This window comes from Physeter macrocephalus, chromosome 14, assembly GCF_002837175.3.
Source record: "Physeter macrocephalus isolate SW-GA chromosome 14, ASM283717v5, whole genome shotgun sequence".
Taxonomy (NCBI): domain Eukaryota; kingdom Metazoa; phylum Chordata; class Mammalia; order Artiodactyla; family Physeteridae; genus Physeter; species Physeter macrocephalus.
The window spans coordinates 94,254,715-94,278,737 of NC_041227.1; the positions used below are offsets into that span (position 1 = coordinate 94,254,715).

The 24,023-nt window shown below is 36.9% G+C and overlaps 1 protein-coding gene across 2 annotated transcripts in view; it reads right to left on the bottom strand.

Moving 5' to 3' along the window:
- Window positions 1-24,023, bottom strand: part of TAOK1 (TAO kinase 1) — a 161,000-nt gene that overhangs the window by 76,294 nt on the left and 60,683 nt on the right. For both annotated transcript variants that reach the window (XM_024127960.3, XM_024127961.3), the window contains exon 2: window positions 20,848-21,069. In XM_024127960.3, the coding sequence (XP_023983728.1) occupies window positions 20,848-20,979 (132 nt within the window). In that variant the 5' untranslated portion in view covers window positions 20,980-21,069. The remainder of the gene's footprint in view (window positions 1-20,847; window positions 21,070-24,023) is intronic.

Sequence of the window (24,023 nt, forward strand, 5' to 3'; positions counted from 1 at the left end):
GGGACACAGGTTCGTGCCCTGGTCCGGGAAGATCCCACATGCCGCGGAGCGGCTGGGCCCGTGAGCCATGGTTGCTGAGCCTGCGCGTCCGGAGCCTCTGCTCCGCAAAGGGAGAGGTCACAACAGTGGGAGGCCCGCATACCGCAAAAAAAACAAAAAACAAACCAAAAAAAGAGCCTACAATATGCTGCCTACAAGAGACCTACTTTAGAGCAAAGAACACACACAGACTGAACATGAGGGGATGGGGACTTCCCTGGCAGTCCCGTGGTTAAGACTCTGAGCTTCCACTGCAGGGGGCATGGGTTCGATCCCTGGTCAGGGAACTAAGATCCCGCATGCTGTGTGGCCAAAAAACAAACAAAAAAACAACAACAGAATGAATACCAGTGTATACACCACCAGCTTAAGAAATAAAGGCTAACTTTAAAAGAAAAAAAATAGAAAGTGAGGGGATGGAAAAAGATATTTCATGCAAATGGAAATGATAAGAAAGCACGGATAGCAATACTCATATCAGACAAAACAGACTTTAAACAAAGGCCATAGAGATAAAGGACACTATATAATGATAAAAATATCAATACAGGGAGAGGATATTACACTTGTTAACATATATGCACCCAATATAGGAGCACCTAAATACATAAAACAAATACAGACATAAAGGGAGAAATTGACTGGAATACAATAATAGCAGGAGATTTTAACACCCCACTGACATCAATGGACAGATCTTCCAGACAGAAAATCAATAAGGCAACAGAGATCCTGGATGACACAAGAGAACAAACAGAATTAATAGATATTTTCAGGACATTACATCCAAAAAACCTCAGAATACATATTCTTTTCAAGTTCACATGGAACATTTTCTAGGATAGACCACACACAAGGACACAAAACAAGCCTCAACAAATTTAAGAGGACAGAAATTATTTCAAGCATCTATTCTGACCACAACAGAATGACACTCGAAATCAGCCACAGAAAGAGAAATGTGAAAAAAAACGATTACATGGAGACTAAGCAACATGCTACTAAAAAAACAAAGGGTCAATGATGAAATCAAAGAGGAAATTTAAAAATAATTTGAGACAAATGACAATGAAAACACAACCATACAAAATCTACGGGATGCAGCAAAAGCAGTCCTAAGAGAGAAGTTCAAGGCGATAATAAAAACAAGAAAAGTCTTAAATAATCTACCACCTAAAAGAATTAGAAAAAGAAGAACAAACAACACCTAAAGAAGGAAGGAAATAATAAAGATCAAAGAGAAAATAAATAGAGATTTTAAAGTCTAGGGAAAAAAATCAATAAAACCAAAAGCTGTTTTTTTAAAAAGGGTAATCAAAATCGACAAACTTCTGGCCAGGTTCACCAAGAAGAAAAGTGAGTGGACCTAAATAAACAAAATAAGAAATGAGAGAGGAGAAATAACAACAGATACCACAGAAATACAAAAAATAAAAATAAATAAGAGAATATTATGAGCAATTATATGCCAACAAATTGGACAACATGGAAGAAATGGACAAGTTTCTAGAAACATACAGTCCACCAAAACTGAATCGAGAAGAAATAGATAATTTTAATAGACTGCTCACTAGAAATGAAATAGAATCTGTAACATAAAAAAAAAAGTTCCCTGAAAACAGAAGTCATGGACCAGATGTCTTCACTGGGGAATTCTACCAAACATACAAAGCAGAAGTTATACCAATCCTTCTCAAACTCTTCCAAAAGACTGATTAGGAGGGAACACTAATAGTCGTTCTGTGAAGTCACCATCAACTTGATATCAAAACCAGACAAAGACACTAGCAAAAAAGAAAATTACAGGCCAACATCTTCGATGAATATAGATGCAAACATTCTCAACAAACACATAAAAAAGACCACACACCATGATCAAGTTGGATTATTCCCAGGGTCACAAGAATGGTTCAACATCCATTTTTGGGAACTCGGTCTACCACAAAGACACTGGGGCTGACAAGCACCTTTTGGGAGTCTTCCCTCCAGCTTATTAGTGCCTAGGGCTTATCCACACACACCAGCCAGGCAGCTCTACTCCTGGTTCCCCCACCGCCAGCCCACAGCAGACCAGCACCAGCCCCGAGACACCTCCAACAAGCAGGCCAGCACCAGTCCCAGGACTCCCTGGGCTGCACAGCCAGCTGTACCAAGATCCAGCTCCGGCCCACCAGCATCAGGCAGCTTCCACACAAGGCAAGGATTGGCAACCAACTGGGCTGGAAATCAGCCCCACCTACCACTGCACCTACAGTAGTTGGCCCCAGCACTACAGAAGAGCCTGCTCAGCCAAAATAGGGGGCACCCCTAGATCATATAGCTCTGGTGACCAGAGGGGAGTGTACTGCTGAGCCCAATACGATATCTTCTACATAAAGCACTCCTCCAAGATTGGGAAACATAACCAACCTACCTAATACATACAAATAAACACAGTGAATCAGGCAAAATGAGGCAACAAAGGAATATGGTCCACATGAAGGACAAGATAAAACCCTAGAAGAACTAAGTGAAATGGAAGTAGGCAATTTACCCAATAAAGAGTTCAAGGTAATGATCTTAAAGATGCTCAACACTTGGGAGAAAAATGGATGAACACAGTGAAAAGTTTAACAAAGAGTTAGAAAATATAAAGAACCTAGCTGAAGAATACAATAACTGAAATAAAAAATAGACTAAAAGGAATCAACAGTAGATTAGATGATACAGAGGAATGGATCAGCAAACTGGAATACAGAGTAGTGGAAATCACCAAAGCTAAACAGAAAAAAAAGAATTTAAAAAAAGTGGGCGGACAGTTTAAGAGACCTCTGGGGTAACAGCAAGCTTACTAACATTTGTACTATAGGGGTCCCAGAAGGAAAAGAGAGAGAGAAAGGGACAGAGAACGTATATGAAGACATAATAGCTGAACACCTTCCTAACCTGGAAAACAGACGCAGGTCCAGGAAGCAGAGAGTGTCCCAAAGAAAATAAACACAAAGCAGTCCACACCAAGACACATTCTAATTAAAATGGTAAAAATTAAAGGTAAACAGAGAATCTTAAAAGCAGCAAGGGAAAAGCAACTAGCTATGTACAAGCAAACTCCGTACAAGCAAACTCCTACCACTGTCAGCTGACTTTTCAGCAGAAATTTTTCAGGGCAGAACAGAGTGGCACCATATATTTAAAGTAATAAAAGGAAAGAACCTACAAACAGGAAGACTCTATCCAGCAAGAATATAATTCAGATTTGAAAGAGAGACAGAGTTTTAGAGAAAAGCAAAATCTAAGAGTTGAGCACCATTAAACTGGCTTTGCAAGAAATGTTATGGGGACTTTTCTAGGTGGAAAAGACCACAACTATAAATAGAAAAATTATGAATGTAAAAATCTCATCGGTAAAGGCAAACATACAGTAAAGCTAGATCAGTTACTTATAAAAGCTAGTAGGAAGGTTAAAAAACAAAGGTAGTAAAATCGTCTATATCTTCAATAAGTAATTAAGGGATACAAAAAAGAAAAGGATGTAAAATATGATGTCAAAAACACTGATGTGGGCAGGAGAGGAATACAAATGCAGAGTCGTTAGAATGCATTCAAACTTAAGAGATCATCCATTTAAAATAATCATTCAGGGGACTTCCCTGGTGGTGCAGTGGTTAAGAATCTACCTGCCAATGCAGGGGACATGGGTTCGATCCCTGGTCCAGGAAGATCCCACACGCCACGGAGCAACTAAGCCCGTGTGCCCCAACTGCTAAGCCCGCGTGCCCTAGAGCCTGCGCGCTGCAACTACTGAGCCCACGTGCTTCAACTACTGAAGCCCGCGCACCTAGAGCCCATGCTCTGCAAAAAGAGAAGCCACCGCAATGAGAAGCCCACGCGCCACAATGCAGAGTAGCCCCCGCTCACTGAAACTAGAGAGAAAGCCCACATGCAGCAATGAAGATGCAACACAGCCAAAAAAAAATAATAAGATAAAATAATCATTCATATATAAATATTATTATTATATTATTATCAAGCATCTTGCCCAACCACAACAGTATGAGACTAGAAATCAATTACAGGAAAAAAACTGCAAAAACACAAACATATGGAAGCTAAATTATATGATATTAAACACTAAGTAATCAGTGGGTCACTGAAAAAATAAAAAAATACCTGGAGACGAATGAAAATGGAAACACAATGAACCAAAAGCTATGGGACATAACAAAAGCAGTTCTAAAAGGGAAGTTTATAGCAATACAAGCCCACCTCGAGAAACAGGAAAAATCTCAAATAAATAACCTATCCTTAAATGTAAAAGAACTAGAAAAAGAAGAACAAACAAAATCCAAAGTTAGTAGAATGAAAAAATTATAAAGATCAGAGCAGAGGACTTCCCTGGTGGTGCAGTGGTTGAGAATCTGCCTGCCAATGCAGGGGACACAGGTTCGAGCCCTGGTCTGGGAAGATCCCACATGCCGCAGAACAACTAAGCCAGTGAGCAAAAACTACTGAGCCTGCGCTCTAGAGCCCGCGAGCCACAACTACTGAGCTCATGTGCCACAACTACTGAAGCCCGCGCGCCTAGAGCCCATGCTCCACAACAAGAGAAGCCACTGCGTGAGAAGCCCGCACACCGCAACAAAGAGTAGCCCCTGCTCACCACAACTAGAGAAAGCCTGCACACAGCAATGAAGACCCAATGCAGCTAAAAATAAATAAATATAAATAAATATATATATATATATATATATATATATATATATAAAGATCAGAGCAGAAATAAAGGCTAAAGACACAACATAAAAGATCAATGAAAATAAGAGGTGGTTCTTCAAAAAGATAAACAAAACTGATAAACTTATAGCCAGATTCATTAAGAAAAAAAGAGAAGGCCCAAATAAATAAAATCAGAAATGAAAGAGAAGTTACAACTGACATCAGACTACCAATGTATTACAAATGAGATTACTAGGAACAATTATACATCAATAAAATGGACAACCTAGAAGAAATAAATAAATTCCTATAAACATACAATCTCCCAAGACTGAATCAGGAAGAAATAGAAAATAGGAAGAGACCGATTACCAGTAATGAATTGTATCAGCAATCAAAAAACTCCCAAGAAACAAAGTCCAGGACCAGATGGCTTCACAGGTGAATTCAACCAAACATTTAAAGAAGCATTAACACCTATCCTTCTCAAACTATTCCAAAAAGCTGAAGAGGAAGAAATGTTTCTGAACTTATTCTACAAGGCCAGCAAGATTTGACAAAAATCAACATCCATTTACAAAAAAAACTCTCAACAAAGTGGGTATAGAGGGAATATACCTTAACATATTAAAGGGCATATATGACAAACCTGAAGCCAACATTATACACAATGGTGAAAAACTGAAAACCTTTCTTCTAAGATCAAGAACAAGACAAGGATGACTACTCTCGTAACTTTTATTCAACATAGTACTGAAAGTCCTAGCTAGCGCAATTAGGAAGGAAAAGGAAATAAAAGGCATCTAAATTGGAAAGGAGGAAGCAAAATTATCACTTTTTGCAGATGGCCTGATACTATATACAAAAAAATCCTAAGGATGCCACCTAAGAGCTATTAGAACTCAACAATGAATTCAGTAAAGTTGCAGGATACAAAATTAATGTACAGAAGTCTCTTGAGTTTCTATACAAATAACAACTATCAAAAAAAGGAAGAAATTAAGAAAACAATCCCATTTACAATTACATCAAAAAAAAATACCTAGGAATAATTCCTCCAAGGAGGTAAAAGACTTGTTCTCTGAAAACTGTAAGACATTGATAAAAGAAACTGAAGATTACACAAACAAATGGAAGGATGTATTTACTCATGGATTGGAGAAATTCATATTGTTAAAATGCCCATACTACTCAGGGCAACCTACAGATTCAATGTAATCCCTATCAAAATACCAACGGCATTTTTCACAGAACTAGAACAAATTATTCTAAAATTTGTAAGGAAACATAAACCCCCAAATAGCTAGAACAATACTAAGAAAGAAGAATAAAGCTGATGGTATCATGCTCCCTGATTTCAAATTATACCACAATGCTACAGTTACCAAAACACTATGATACTGGCACAAGACAGACACATAGACCAATAAGAGAGAAAAGAGAGCCCAGAAATAACCCACGTTTATATGGTTAATTAACCCATGACACAGGAAGCAAGAACATACAATGGGGAAAAGACAGCCTCTTCAATAAATGGTGTTGGGAAAACTAGAAAGTTACATGCACAAGAATCAAATTGGACTACTCTCTCATACCATATACAAAAATAAACTCAAAATGGATTAAAACTCCTAGAAGAAAACACAGGTAGTACACTCTTTGAAATCAGTCTTACGAATATTTTTTCAGATATGTCTTCTCAGGCAAAGGAAACAAAGCAAAAAATAAACAAATGGACTACATGAAACTAAAAAGCTTTGCACAGGCAAGGAAACTGTCAACAAAATGAAAAGGCAGCCTACTGAATGCGAGAAGATATTTGCAAATGATATATGTGATAAGGGGTTAATATTCAAATTATACAAAGAAATCATACAGCTCAACATCAAAACAAACAACCCAATTAAAAAATGGGTAGAGGGCCTGAATAGAAATTTTCCCAAAGAAGTCATAACGATGGCCAACAGATACATCAGGGAAATGCAAATCAAAAGCACAGTAAGATAGCACCTCACACCTGTCAGAATGGCTATTAAACAGACAACAAATAACAAGTGTTGATGAGGATGTAGAGAAAAGGGAACCCTCATGCACTATTGCTGGGGATGTACACTGGTGCAGCCACTATGGAAAACAGTATGGAGCTTCCTCAAAAATTAAAAATAGAACTGCTAGACAATACAGCAATTCCACTTCTGTGTATTTTTCCGCAGAAAACAAAAACACTAATTTGAAAGATTATACGCACGCCCATGTTCACTGCAGCTTTATTCACAATAGCCAAGATATGGAAGCAGCCTAAGTGTCCAATGGATAAAGAAGACATGCTGCATATATACATACACACATACATATAATGGTGTGTCTGTATGTGAGTATATAAATAAAATGGAGTATTACTAAGCCATTAAAAAGGAATGAAATCTTGCCATTTGTGAAACCATGGATGGACCTACAGGATATTATGCTAAGTAAAATAAGTCAGACAGAGAAAGACAAATATATGATTTCACTTACATGTGGAATCTAAAAAACAAAACAAACAAACAAAATGGAAACAGACTCATAGATTAGATACAGGGGGGCTTCCCTGGTGGCACAGTGGTTGAGAGTCTGCCTGCCGATGCAGGCGACACGGGTTCGTGCCCAGATCTGGGAAGATCCCACATGCCACGGAGCAGATGGGCCCATGAGCCATGGCCGCTGAGCCTGTGCGTACGGAGACTGTGCTCCGCAGCGGGAGAGGCCACAACAGTGAGAGGCCCGCGTACCGCAAAAAAAAAAAAAAAAAAAGATACAGGGAAGGTACAGGTGGTTTGCCAGAGGGGATGGGGGTTAGGGGATGAGTGAAACAGGTGAGGGACATTAAGAGGTACAAACTTCCAGTTAGAAACTAAGTGAGTCATACGGATGAAATGTACAGCATGGGGAATACAGGCAATGATACTGTAATAACTTTGTATGGTGACAGATGGTAACCAGATTTATCATGGTAACCATTTTGTAACATATAGAAATATCAAATCACTATGTTGTGCACTTGGAACTAACATAGTATTGTAGGTCCATTATAATTCAAAAAATAAAAAAATTAAAATACTATTTAGAACAGAATTAAATGAGCTATGAGTAATTAAATAAGAGCACAATACTACATGTTATCTCTTCTCACCATCTGAAAGTAAAAGAGTAAAGGCAAAATTGGCTACAGGCCTAAGGACAAACTTCATGCTGTAAAGAGCAAAAAAAGACAATATATACAACCAGTCATTTTGTTACAGACCAGGAAACTGTGAATATCCATTTGGGAGCTATTTTAATGAATTAATAAGAATGATCTGAAATCATCATATCAATTAATTATATGTAAATTGTCTTTCTATAATTCTTTTAAAAAAATAGAGTTATTTATTTTTGGCTGCATTGGGTCCTTGTTGCTGCACGCGGGCTTCTCCCTAGTTGTGGCAAGCAGGGATTACTCTTTGTCATGGTGCACAGGCTTATTGCCGTGGCTTCCCTTGTTGTGGAGCACGGGCTCTAGGCGCACGGGCTTCAGAAGTTGTGGCTCACAGGTTCTAGAGCACAGGCTCAGTAGTTGGGGCGCACAGGCTTAGTTGCTCCACGGCATGTGGGATCATCCTGGACCAGGTCTCAAACCCCTGTCTCCTGCATTGGTAGGCGGATTCTTAACCACTGTGCCACCAAGGAAGCCCTTCTTTTTTATATATCTTTTTTCTTAAAACATTAAACAATTTGCTGTACCATTGAAAATATAAAACTTGCCAAGCCCCTAAAAGAATACAGATTAATAAAATCTTACACTAGGAAATAAGAGGTAAATATTACATCTCAGTTTTTAAAATAAAGAAAAAAACTTTTACAAAGTAAATAAATGACTTCACTGGGATCATACATGGTCTGCCACATTTGTCAGGAAGCTTGGTTCCAAAGCCAGTGTTCTATGGCCCATCTACAGACATCATGTTGGTTCTATGTAAGGTACTGGAAACTAAAAGAGAACGTTTATCTTCCTGGCAATCTAGAGATAGTGGTCCTTTTGGATATCTGACTCTTTGGTTTGGTTTCAAACACTTATTATGATGCCAGTCCTTGATTAGCTTGTCCGAAGACAGCCAGAATACCTGGCTCAATTGAAGTATTTTTAAATTTAAGGTGACCCCTACTGTCAATTAATGAAAATTCAGACCTATATTTTAAGAACTATTTTTAGTCACCTAAAAAAATTTGATGAGAAGGTCCTTCCTGCATATACTCTACAGAAAGACACTGCACATTTAGCCCCGTCATGAAGCTGGGGTGAGAGAGCACATAAAATCAGAAGCACACTTTTAGGCGTGCACACTCACATATGCAACACACACATAGACACACTGCCACATGGGTTTAGCCGATACTACAAAATATGAATGTTAGTGACCTAGAAATAGAATGACAGCAAAATTAGTCAATTGTGAGCTACAGTCAAACTTTGCTCATCTATATGGTACATGTTTCCCAGACATCAAGACAATTAACAGAAAACACCTGCTCTGAGCAGTTGCCCCTGACTCCTCTAAGCTTCCATGCAATGGTTCCTCAGGTGGTCCTAACCAGAACCTAGGTTTCTTTTCCTTATATACATATATATATACATTTTGCGGGGGGGCGGGGCTGAGCCATGTCTTAGTTGCAGCGTGTGGGATCTTTTAGTTGCGACATGCACATTTCTTAGCTGCAGCACGCATGTGGGATCTAGTTCCCGACCAGGGATCAAACCCGGGCCCCCTGCGTTGGGAGCGTGGAGATCAAGATATTAAACATTTTAGGCCTTGTGGGCCAAATACATTTCTTCTTTTTCTGTTGCATACTCTTCCTTTTGTTTTTCCAAATGTAAAAATCATTCTTAGTTTGAAAGCTAAATGAAAATAGTTCACAGGCTGGACCATGAGCTATAGCATGGCACCTACTATAGATAAATCCTTGGTTAACATTTTGCCACATTTGCTTTGAAACTCTTTATCTAAAAATATATACTGTTATCATACATTATCATTCTTTTATTATTGAATAGGACTTGAGATAAATTCCTACCCTTGGTTCAAAAGAACTTCATATATTTCTTGAGAACAAGAACATTCTCTTGAAAAACAACAGATCAAATTTAAGAAATTTAGCATTGATATAATACTATTATACAGTGCATATATAGTCCATATTCAAATTTCACCAACTATCCCAATGTCCTTTATAGGAATTTTTTCCCAATCCAGGATCACCCATTGTGTTTAACCACCAGGTCTCTCCTAAGCCAGCTCCTGATATCTAGCTTAGACCAATTAGCTTTTGTTGCCCCTGCTATACTTAACTCTGGGACTATGAGACTTTCTCTCCCAACCACAGCTCTCTGAAATAACCCAGCCTGAGTAGGACAAACCCAGAAATACTGCACAAGGAGGTCCAAGCACTAGAGAATCTCTCCCTGCCCACCACTCCCCCACCCCCAGTAAATAATTCTCTTCCGTGAGTGAGGCACCACAGTGTCCACCCTTTTATCTTGTCAGAAAACAAGTTCTTTTGATTCTATCAATTTAAGCTTTAAATTCACTGCCACTATCTAGTTTGAGCTCTCAGCATTTCTTTCCAATTATAAAATCTTCATAATCAGCCTCCCTTCTTTGATCTTTGACACTTGCCAATCTCTCTTCTACACTGCTACAAAAATAAACTTTCTATGTCACAAATGGAAATATAATATTTCTGTTGCACTTCAGTGTTCCCTCAAGACTGCAGAATAAAGCCTACATTTTTTAGTATTTAGTGAAGGAGGCTCCCTTCAGGAGCCCTTGCTTGTCTTTCCTTTTTACCTTTCTCTGATCCCATCCTTAGTTCTCATTACAACCTTAATTCAAAACACACCCACTTCAGTTCTGGATTTTGGATAATGCAATTTTATAGTTTTATTATTTAAAACTTAAAAATCATTGATAATTTGCTAATATGTGATTTAATTCAGTCCCTTTAACGAAAGGAAAAGGACAATAACATTCCTCACTGGATAGATCATATGGGCAGGTCTGAAGAAGACAAAAAACATACTGAAACTCTCTACTTTTCAATATCAACAATGAAAGACCAATTGCTCCAAAAACATATCTTGGGCTTCCCTGGTGGCACAGTGGTTAAGAATCCTCCTGCTAATGCAGGGGACACGGGTTTGAGCCCTGGTCTGGGAAGATCCCACATGCTGTGGAGCAACTAAGCCCATGCACCACAACTACTGAGCCTGCACTATAGAGACCACAAGCCACAACTACTGAGCCCACAGGCCACAACTACTGAAGCCCGCACGCCTAGAGCCTGTGCTCCACAACAAGAGAAGCCACTGCAATGAGAAGCCCATGCATCGCAACGAAGAGTAGCCCCCACTCACCGCAACTAGAGAAAGCCCATGTGCAGCAACGAAGACCCAATGCAGCCAAAAATAAATAAATAATAAATAAAAATAGACAAAACCACATATCTTTAGAGTAGGATATATGAAAAGTCTACGCAAGTACAAATAATATCAAACATAAATCAAGGGAAACTTCACCACTAATTTTTGCCAAGTTTCTGTTAGACTGTCCCAAAAGCCCAAACAAGAATCAAAGCAGTCAATGTATGTAAAACAATTGTATGAAACTACTGGAGAGCAACAAATGTAGGCAAAGCTTTAGAGACTAGAAGCCTTGAGAGAAGAACAGTATCCAATGTGAGCAATAAATTTACTCCAACTTCATCCCTGAACTTGTGGTATAACAGGAAAACAAGAGTCCAAGGAGGAAGCTAGGCTGAGGAGAGAGGCCAGAGACAGGAGCTTCCAAAGCATCTGGAACTTAAAAAGTACAATCATGGTTTAAGAAAATGTGGTATATATATGATGGAATATTACTCAGCCATAAAAAAGAGTGAAATATTGCCACCTGCAGCAACATGAATGATGTAGAAAATACCATACAAAGTGAAATCAGACAGAAAAAGATAAATATTGGGCTTCCCTGGTGGCGCAGTGGTTAAGAATCCACCTGCCAATGCAGGGGACACGGGTTCAAGCCCTGGTCTGGGAAGATCCCACATGCCGCGGAGCAACTAAGTCCGTGCACCACAACTACTGAGCCTGCGCTCTGGAGTCCGCGAGCCACAACTACTGAGCCCACGTGCCACAACTACTGAGGCCCGTGCACCTAGAGCCCGTGCTCTGCAGCAAGAGAAGCCACCGCAACGAGAAGCCCGCGCGCCGCAATGAAGAGTAGTCCCTGCTCTCCACAACCAGAGAAAGCCCACGTGCAGCAACAAAGACCCAACGCAGCCAAAAAATAAATAAATAAATAGATAGATAGATAGATATTATATGCTATCACTTATATGTGGAATCTAAAAAATAATACAAATAAATCTACATACAAAACAGAAACAGACTCACAGACATAGAAAACAAACTTCTGGTTACCAAAAGGGGAAGGGAGGGGGGAAGTGATAAATTAGGACTGTGGGATTAATACATACAAACTACCATACCTAAAATAGATAAGCAACAAGGATTTACTGTATAGCACAGGGAACTATATTCAGTATCTTACAAAAACTTGTAATGAAAAATAATCTGAAATATATATAACTGAATTACTGTTATACACCTGAAACTAACATAATATTGTAAATCAACAATATTTCAATTTTTTTAAAGGTTAATATATTGGAAAAAAAAGGCATAATCACAGAAGAGGGAGCTGAAAAGAAGCAGCTCAAAAATCTGTGAATTCTCCTCAAGTAAACAGTCAACTACTAAGTATGTACTGCCTAAGACTCCCAGAAACCCAAAAGAAAACAGCAGTTGGAAGACTAAAGAGATAAGCAGAGCTTCTGGAAGACAAAAAGTGCTGAGAGAAGGAGGTTGGAATTCAAATCCCACCAAATTGCTTGAGCTTTTTTTTTTTTTAAATAAATTTATTTATTTATTTATTTAATTTATTTTGGCTGCATTGGGTCTTCATTGCTGCGCACAGGCTTTCTCTAGTTGCAGCGAGTGGGGGCTACTCTTTGTTGCAGTGTGCAGGCTTCTCATTGCGGTGGCTTCTCTTGTGGAGCATGGGCTCTAGGCGCGTGGGCTTCAGTAATTGTGGCTCATGGGCTCTAGAGCACAGGCCCAGTAGTTGTGGTGTACCGGCTTCGTTGCTCTGCGGCATGTGGGATCTTCCCGGCCCAGGGCTCAAACCCATGTCCCCTGCATTGGCAGGCGGATTCTTAACCACTGCGCCACCAGGGAAGCCCTGCTTGAGTTTTGATAAACACCCTAGACAGTCAGTTGGGATTCTAGAGGAGCCATGGTTTAAGAGTAAGGGCAAAGGCCTAGTAATAAGGGCAAAACTGACATCAACTAGCCCTAATAAAGCCTAAAACCGAGCCTCAAGGTGATTCAACACTACACTATCAGCTTACCAAAAGAAACCACAACTGTCTTTGAAGAAAAATAGAACCATCCAAAAACATCTACAAATTCTCCTCTAAAACGAAGAGTAACCAATCACAAACTGTAAGGCATGCTAAAAAGTGGACCAAATACTGAAAAGGAAAAAACTGGAAATATAAATAGGCCCAATGGAGACTCAAATACTGGAGTTACTGACAGAGTCTTTAAAAAAAAAAAGCAGGGGTGGGGGGGCGGGTACTTCCCTGTTGGTCCAGTGGCTAAGACTCCAAGCTCCCAATACAGGGGGCCTAGGTTTGATCCCCGGTCAGGGAACTAGATCCCACAGGTTGCAACTAAGAATTTGCATGCCACAACTAAAGATCCTGCATGCCACAACTAAAGATTCCACATGCCACAACTAAAAGATCCTGCATGCTGCAACTAAAAAAATAAATAAAGAAAGATCCCTCATGCTTCAATGAAGACCCCACACACTGCAACTAAGACCCAGAGCAGCCAAATAAATAAATAAATAAATAAAATAATTTTTTTTAAAAAGGGAATCAAACGGACATTTTACAAGTAAAATATATGAGAAAAACTGCACAAAAAACAGGAGAAAGAGTTGAAATACTGTACAGTTTTTACATTGTTTGAGAAGTGGTAAATGTGCTCATTTAAGTTAACTATAAGTCAAGAATATATAGTATAATCTCTAGGGTAACAAATAAAATAATAATAAAGGACTGTATAACCAAAAGGTTAATGTGAGAAAAAATATATTAATTATATCTTCTAAGTTGCTGTAATCTGATGCTTTGACAGCTAGGGCCTTGCTAACAGGAAGAGACTACACTCCCAGAGCTAGCTAATTCCTAGAGAGAAAAAACAAGCACTTCTTTCATATACAAACCACAAATCCAGAGCCTGTATCTCCAATGACTTCACACTATGGGCCCCTACATCATATTCTAATCACCACAGGGCCGAGAGCCAGACAACTAGGGACAGCCCCTCTACCCACAGCCTGCTGAAATTAAAGTAGTTAATCCAAAACTTGCTTACCCTGCTTCACTTGTTTATTCCCACAGAAACCACAATAAAGGCTCTTGCCCATGCTTTTTCTCTTGCTTTCTCACTTATACCAGTGCTTCCCCAAGTGGCCCTCTCTGGCATGGCATGTCCTCTTCTCTTGGAATCTATGAGTATAATAAACTATCTTTTGTTCTTTTTTTTAAAGATTTATCATTTTATTTATTTTTGGCTACATCGGGTCTTAGTTTGCAGCACTTAGGCTTCCCTCTAGTTGTGGCGCGCAGGCTTAGTTGCCCCACGGCATGTGTGATCTTAGTTCCCTGACTAGGGATCAAACCCGTGTCCCCTGCATTGAAAGGGGGATTCTTTACCACTGGACCATCAGGGAAATCCCTAAACTATCTTTTCTTTTTTTTTTTTTTTAAACTATCTTTTCAATGGCAATTGTTACCTGATCTTTGGTCTTTCCACACCTGAATTAAAATGTATATTTTAAAACAAAAAAAAAACAATAAACACCTGATTAATTCAAAAGATGGCAAGAATGAGGAATAAAGAAAGAACAGATAGGACAAACAAAAATCAAATAGGAAAACAGACTTATGCCCAACTATGTTAGTAACAGCATCAAATATAGATGGGCAAAACACTCCAATTAAAACAAAGATGAGACAGAGAAAAAGCTCCTTGACACTGGTCTTGGCAGCAATTTTCTGGATATGACACCCAAAGCACAAACAACAAAAGGAAAATTAAATAAGTAGGACTGCATCAAATTAAAAAGCTTCTGCACAGCAAAAGAAACAATCAACAAAATGGAAAGGTAATCTATGGAATGGGAGAAAATATCTGCAAATCATGTATCTGATGAGGGGTTAATATCCAAAGTATATACAGAACTCATAAAACTCAATAGCAAAAAACAAACAAACAAACAAAAAACCAACCTAATTAAAATATAGGCAGAGGACCTGAATAGACATTTTTTCAAAGAAGACGTATGTCAACAGGTACATGAAAATATCACTAATCATTAGGGAAATGCAAATCAAAACCACAATGATATGTCACCTTACACCTGTCAGAATGGGTATTATGAAAAAGACAAGTGATAACAAGTGTTGGCAAGAGTGTGCAGTGGCCATAAACTGGTATGGCCATTATGGAAAACAGTATGGAGGCTCCTCAAAAAATTAAAAATAGAACTACCATATGATGCAGCAATCCTACTACTGGATATATATCCAAATGAACTGGAATTGCGATTTGAAGAGATATCTGCACCTCAATGTTCATTACAGCATTATTCACAATAGTCAAGACATGGAAACAACCATATCTTGAAGTGTCCATCAAAGGATGAATGGATTAAGAAGATGTAGTGTGTGTCCATACAAACAACAGAATATTATTCAGCCATGAAAAAGAAGAAAATTCTGCTGTTCGCAACAACCTGGATGAAACGTGAGGGCATCACGCTATGTGAAATAAGTAAGACAGAGAAAGACAAATACTGTTTATTATCACTTATATGTGGAATCTAAAAAAGCTGAACTCAGAGAAACAGAAAATAGAGTGATGGTTACCAGGGGTTGGGGGTAGGGAAGATAATGGTCAAAGGGTACAAGTTGTAAGATTAACAAATTCTGGGAATCTAATGTACAGCATGGGGATTACAACTAATAATACTTTATTATATACATGAAAGCTGCTAAGAGTAGATCATAAATGTTTTCACTACAAAAAGGAAATGGAAATTATGTGACGGGATGGAGGTGTTAGCTAATGACATAGTAGTAATCATTTTGCAATATATAAATGTATCAAATCAACATGCTGTACACCTTAAACTTACACAATGTTCTATGTCAATAGAACACAATAAAGGTGGAGAAAACTTCATGGGGGTAAAAACAACAAAGATGAGAAATACTTTAGAATAAAGTTCCAGAAATAATAAATGAAAAGGAAAAACACTACATAAGCATTAGCCAAAGAAAGCTATCATTAATATCAAAGTAGATTTTAAAGCAAGAAATACTAAGAAAGGTAAAGAGTGGAAATTTAATGATAATGGGACAATACAACAAGATACAATAATCCTAAATTTGTACATTCCCAGTAACACAGATCAGAAATGTATAAAGTAAAACAAGATACAGCTAAAAAGCAAAATAGATAAATCCACTATCAGTGGAGATTTTTAAATACCTTTCAGTTACTGATAGAACACACAGACCAAAAACAAACTAGTAAAATCAGAAAGGACCCAAAAGATCTGAAGAATATAACCAACAAATGTTACCTACTTGACATACATAGATAATCATGCCCAATAAACTGCAGAATATATATAATTTTCCAGTGCACATACTAGAAGAAAATATTCACAAAACATATATTGATTGACCAAGTATCCTGGAAATTCTACAAACTCAATTTAAAAAGAAAGCCCGATTTTCAAAAAATGGGCAAAATATTTGAACAGATACTTCCAAAGATACGTGAATGATCATTAAGTCTATGAAAAAGAGCTCAACAACATCAATCAGCAGGGAAATGTACATTAAAACCTAACTGAAATACAATTACACACCCATCAGAATAACTCAAATTAAAATGACTGTCAACATCTAATGCTGGCAAGGATATGGAGCAAAAAGAATTCTCATACACTGTAGATGGGAATGTAAACTTTCTACTTAGTGAAAAAGTCTGGCAATTGGCATAGAACTAAACATACACCTGCCCTATGATCCAACAACTCCAACAAATCTTAGGTACTTACTTAAAAGAAATGAAAAATTGGGTCCACAAAAAGACTTGTAAATCAAGACTTTAAATCAAAAAAGGTTATAAAAAACAAAGAAGGACATTATTTATTAATAAAGGTTCAATACAGCAAGATATAACAATTATAAATATTTACACACCTATGGACAGATCAGTAAGTATATACAGTTCTACAATAATAGCTGGAGACTTCAATAACCCACTCATAATAAAGGAGAAGACAACCAGACAGAAGATAAGCAGGGAAATAGAGGACTTAACACAATAAACCAACTAGATCTAACAGAATACGCATTCTATACACAACGATAGAATATACATTCTTCTCAAGTGCACATGGGACATTTTTCAGGACAGACCATATGTTATGCCAAAAATCAAGTCTCAGTAGATTTTAAAAGACAGATATCATACAAAGTATCTTCTCTGACCTCAATGCGATAAAGTCAGAAATCAATAACGAAAATGGAAAAATCGAAAATTCACAAAATTGTAAAAATTAAACAGCACACTTTTAAACAACCAATGTATCAAAGAAGAAGTCACAAGGCATATTAGAAATACTGAGAGCTGAATTAATACAAAAATACAACATATCAAAACTTATGGAACCAAGTGAGAGAAGTGCTCAGGAGGAAATTTATAGCTATAAACACATTAAAAAACAAGAAAGTCTCAAATTAACAACCTAACTTTACAACTTAAAAGCCAGAAAAAGAAAAACAAACTGAACTCAAAGCTAGCAGAAGGAAGGAAATAATAAAGATTAAAGCAGAGATAAGTGAAAGAATCAAAAAATAGAGAAAATCATTGAAACCAAAAGTTGGTTCTTCAAAAAGATCAACAAAATTGATAAACCTTTACCTACACACACTAAGAAAAAAGAGAAGACCCAAATTACTAAAATTAGAAATGGAAGTGGGAACATTAATACTGATTCTACAGAAATAAAAAGGATTATAAGAGAGTACTATGACAACAAATTAGACAAAATGGGCAAATTCCTAAAAACAAAACCTACCAAGACTAAAGGATGAAAAAATAGAAAACCTGAATAGTATTACTTATTATTATTACTTACTATAACTAGTAAAGAGATTGAATAAGTCATCAAAAACTTCCCAAAAAAGAAAAGCCCTGGACCCACTGGGCTCTTAAATGAGAAAACAACCTGATTAAAAAAATAAGCCAAAGACCTTAACAGAGGTCTATATATCAGGTATATATCTGTATATATCAAAGAATATATACAGGTGGCAAATAAGCATTTGTAAAGATGGTCCACATCATATATTATCAGGGAAATGGAAATAACAATGAGATAGCACTACATACTAAATAGAACGGCCAAAATCTGGAACACTGATAGCACCAAAGGTTGGTGAGGATGCGGAACAACAGGAACTCTCATTCACTGCTGGTAGCAATGCAAAATGGTACAGCCACTTCAGAACATAGTTTGGCAGTTTCTTACAAAATTAAGCATACTCTTACTTATCCAGCAACAGCACTTGGTATTTGCTTAAAGGAATTGAAAACTTACATCTACACAAAAACCTGCACACAGAGCTTTTTTCAGGGCAGTGAAAATACTCTATATGATACTATAATGATCCTTGTCATTATACATTTGTCCAAACCCAAAGAATGTACAACACTAAGAATGAACCCTGATATAAACTATGTTGAGTATGCTACATCAATGTAGGTTCATCAGAACATAGTTCATTGAACAGTACAAAACATTGCTAAACAAAATTAAATAAGACCTAAATAAATGTTTAGAAAGACATGCTGTGTTCATGGATTGTAAGACTTAATATTGTTAAGATGCCAATACTACCAAACATGATCTACAGATTTAAACAATCCCTATCAAAATTCCAACACGCTTTTTCACAGAAATGGAAAAGCTAGTCTTTAAATTCATACGGAATTGGGAGGAGTCCCAAATAGCCAAAACTGTCCTTAAAGAGAATAATAAAGTTATTCCTGATCTCAAACTCACTACAAAGCTACAGTAATCAAAACATGCTAGTATGCTAGTGTGGTACTAGAATAAAGACAAATGGAATAGAACAGAGAGTTCAGATATAAATGTATACAATATGGCCAAGTGATTTGACAAAGATGTCAAGACAATTCAGTGGGGAACAACAGTCTCTTCAATAGATAGTACTGGGACAACTGGATTTCCATATGCAAAAAATGAAGTTGGACCTCCACCTCACAACATATACAAAAATTAACTCAAAATTGATCAATTACCAAAATAGAAGAGTTAAGACCATGAAACTCTTAGAAGAAAACACAGGGGTAAATCTTTATGACCTTGGATTTGGCTATGAATTCTTAGACATGATAGCAAAAGCATGAGCAATGAAAGAAAAAATAAACTGGATTTCATTCAAAGTTTAAACTTTTGTATATCAAATGACATTATCAAGAAAGAGAAAAGATAAACTACAGAATGCAAGAAAATATTTTCAAATCATGTATCCAATAATTTAATATTCAAAATACATAAAGAACCCTTACAACTCAACAACAAAGAGACAAAAAACCCAACTTTTAAAACGGGCAAAAGACTTGAACAGACATTTCTCCAAAGAAGATACACAAATGGCCAATAAGCACATGAAAAAATGCTCAACATATGTCATTAGGGAAATGCAAATCAAAACTACAAGATACTACTGCAGACCTAGTAGGATGGCTAAAATCAAAATTACAGACAATAATAGGCATTTGCAAGGACATGGAGTAATTGGAACACTGGTACATTGCTGATGGGAATGGAAATGAAGCAGCCACTCTGGTGCAGTTTGGCAGTTCCTCAAAAAGTTAAACATAGAATTACTATGTAATTCAGTATTTTCACTTCTAGGTACATACCAAAATTTGAAAACAGGGACTCAAACAGATACTTGTACACCAATGTTCATTGTAGCATTTATTCACAATAGGCAAAAGGTAGACACAATCTAGTGCCCATCAACAGATGAATGGATAAACAAACCATGGTATATACAAACAATGGAATATTATTCGGCTATAAAAAGGAATGAAGTACTGATACATGCTACAACATCAAAGACCCACCAAGTGATTATGCTACACATTATGCTAAGTGAAATTAGCCATACATGCAAGTACAAATATTGTATGATTCCACTTATATGAAATATCCAGACTAGGCAAATTCATAGAGACAAAAAGTAGATTAGAGGTTACCACCGGCTGGGTAGAGGGGGATATGAGGAGTTATTGCTAATAGATACAGAGCTTCTGTTTGGGGTGATGAAAAAGTTTTGAAAATAGATAGTGGTAATGGTTGTAAACATTGTGAGTATAATTAATGCCACAAATTGTACACTTAAAAATGGTTAAAATGGCAAATCTGGTGTTTTTGGGGTTTTTTAAGTACAAAATACACACATATGCACACAAGAAGAAACAACTTTGGTACATATCCTTCTGCCAAATAATAATCCTAGATTTCCACAAAACTAAAACTGACTGTATGGAACTTTACAGAAGTCAGTGTTAGGCAATATTTAATTCTATAGCAATGCAAGTCATATGACTCCTAAAAACAGTGCGCTAAAAATTCTAAACACTAAGTCAAAGCAAAATAATATTCGCTTCCATTTTTTCAATAATCCAAGAAACTCAATAAATAAAGCTATTTTCATATTATACACACACACACCTATGCAAGTGACTATAAAATGGACTATGGCCTCTGTCTGTCTCCTTATATTATTGTTTTTCATTTTGCCAGGACTGGATTTTAAGTAAATCCTGGTCACTGACATTAAGCCTTTAACACTTACAAAATACACTGCTCCAAAGCTTCCATGGCCAATTTCTCTGAGATCTGTGAAGAGCTTCTCTGGATCTTCTTTGAAGAAGAGCTCTGCAATTTCAGGGTCCTTCAGGCTGCCCGCACGGTTAGTTGATGGCATCCTGCTGGGCAATCAGCTGTCTGATTCTAATTTTATATTGCTATCCCAATCCTTGGTTCATCTGTATGAATGAAGCCACGCTGGCATAAACTATTGTAGAGAAATAAGAAAAGAAAAAAGTCAGGAAAACCAAAAGTTGCTAAAAATAATTAGTATAAGATCATTTTCTGAAAGCATATATAAAATTATCTCAGGCCTAGAATTTCACTGAGAAGGAAGTGTGATCCACTAGTGCAGTAGTTCCTAAATTTGGCTCATCATCACAATCACCCGTGGTGCTTAAAAAAATGAGTCCTACTATACAGAGGGTAAGTATTACCATACATATACTTTTTAAAAATTAAATAAATCTTTATATCTTGGAAGGCTTATCTAATCCTTATCTAATCCTGAGGTAGTGAGCCCACTGGCAGAAGAGATAACAGAACACACAGACCATTAAAAACACATGCATGACAACTTAAGATGTACCCGTAATAGGTTTCCAACAACAGGAAGATTCCCATCTATTAATGATTTTCAAATATAAGAAAATACACAAAGGATTTAACTCAGTTAGCTGTCTTTCTTTTCCTTTCAGATACCATATGCCAGTGTTCAATCAACTCTAACACAACATTCCAAAGAAAAATGCAGAGGGAGAAAGTAATGAATTTAATGCAGACAACTGCTTCCCCTGTAAACCTGACTCACATTAAAATATGGCCTTTATCAAATCTGCTTCATTAGATAAGTAGACATTACAGATAACCAATAAGTTCCCTGGTGGTTCCGCTATCAGTTCCTCTATATCAGATACCCAATTTTAAAAATGGCTGTCATTACTGAGAAACTTCAGAACCTAGGTTCTGGAATGTTACTACCTGGATATGAATCCTAGCAACACTATTTATAAGCTGCGAACTTGAGTAGCCTTATTTTCCTAATCTGTAAAGTGAAAATAATATCCTACCTAATACAGTGGTTGTGAAGGTTAAATGAGTTAATAAATACAAGCATAGACTAGTACTCAGGCATAGTAAGCACTACATTAAATGTCAGCTATTTTAACCTAAATAAATTCACCAATCAAAAAACAGACAAAATACTCCAAAATGTATTTCATTTGCCTCCTAATTGATTTCATTAGACTCTAGTCAATTCTCCCCCACATCACACAACTTTTAAGCAGGTAACTACTGGTCTCATTTTTAGTGAAGTCAACTGAACCAATTTTAATTCTTGGTAGAAAACTTCTTTGTAACTACATAAAACATGTTTACATGTCTTTTGTACCTCGTTAAATTAACACCCCACTGCAATAAAAACATTTAAATTATTAATTTGTATTTCATTTCTAACACACTTTCTAGGCTGCCCCATATACATTTACCTATTTTCCTCCTCTGCAAGTTCCCTGCAAAGTGTTTCAATTATAGTTCTAAGAATATGTGATCATAGAAGATTGAACTAAATTCCATAAAAAGTATTATTATTCAATTAATCCACCTGTTTTTAAAAAACCTGCAGTGTTACTTAAGACTTATTTAAGAACTCTGAATGATCAAGTTACAGTACCTTAATTATTACAAGAATTATTTTACATTAAAATTCTCTAACCAGTTCCATGATTTGCATATTCCTATCTGCCTAACAAATTCCCACTCGAAATCTTTCAAGATTTAGATTAAATGTAATGTTTCAAATTTTAACTAGACAGGTAGGCACAATGTGTCCCATTCATCTTTATATTACCTGTCTACATCCTACACCATACCTCCAACAGTTAATATTACATAAATATTTGTTGAACTAAAAGAACACACTTAATTCTTCTCTAACACCCCTTAAAATGATTTCATTTCCACAAATATTTACCAAATAGTATACATGATTATGATATGCGAAATATTAAAGTTAATAGAAGAGAAACAGAGTAAATTCATAAGGACAGCACCCTCCGAAAATCAGAGAAAAAAGAAATGAAGGAACTGGAAAATCTGCTGTACCAAATACCAAAAGATAATACAAATCTATTGCTATCAGTAGAACGCTAAAGTAAGACAAGTAAACCATTACTCTAAAAGAGTCCAGAAACAAACCCATGTATGTGTATCTCGGAATTTAGCATACAATTAAAGGAGAAGAAATAAATTTTGTTAAGAAAACTAAGAACCCATTTGGAAAAAATTACTAAAATTATATAATGATATCCCTATACATACCTTACATAACCATTACTGCTATATGGCGTAAGCAAACCTCTCAAATCAATGAGGAAAAAAAAGTATTTGATAAAATAAGTGTTGTTGGGAGACCCCAATAGCTATTTGGAAAAAAATAAAATAACACCTGTTCCTCAAACTAAATATCAGAATGACATATGGGTCAGAAATGCAAAAATTAGAAAAATGAAACTAAAAGTACTAGTAGGAAATGTAAGTTCCTCTGTAATCAGGGAATGAAGAAACTTTCCTAACTATGATCCAAATCCAAAACAATAAGGAAAAAGACTGATATATTTATAACAGGATAAAAAAAAAAACTTGGGAGGAGGGGCCACGGAAGAAGACACTCCAGACAAAAAGGACAAATGATAAACTTGGAAAAAAATGTTTAAACTTACATTTACAAAGGGTTAGTATTCCTAATATGTAAAGAATTTCAAAAAAACAAACAAAAAAAGACAATAACCTGACATTCTTACATTCTTAATACGTAGTTTCTAAAAACAGCGCGCGCGCACACACACACACACACACACACACACACACACACACACACACACACACACACAAGAAAACACCACCACCAAAAACAACCACAACCCGCAGGAGATATGGGTAGTTCACAGAAAAAAAAAAAAAAAGAAAGAAAAGAAACAACCGTGAAATCTATGAAAATATGTTCAACATCACTCAAAGCATAAGAAATACAAATTAGGGCTTCCCTGGTGGCGCAGTGATTGGGAGTCTGCCTGCCGATGCAGGGGACACGGGTTCATGCCCCGGTCCGGGAGGATCCCACGTGCCGCGGAGCCGCTGGGCCCGTCAGCCAGCGCCGCT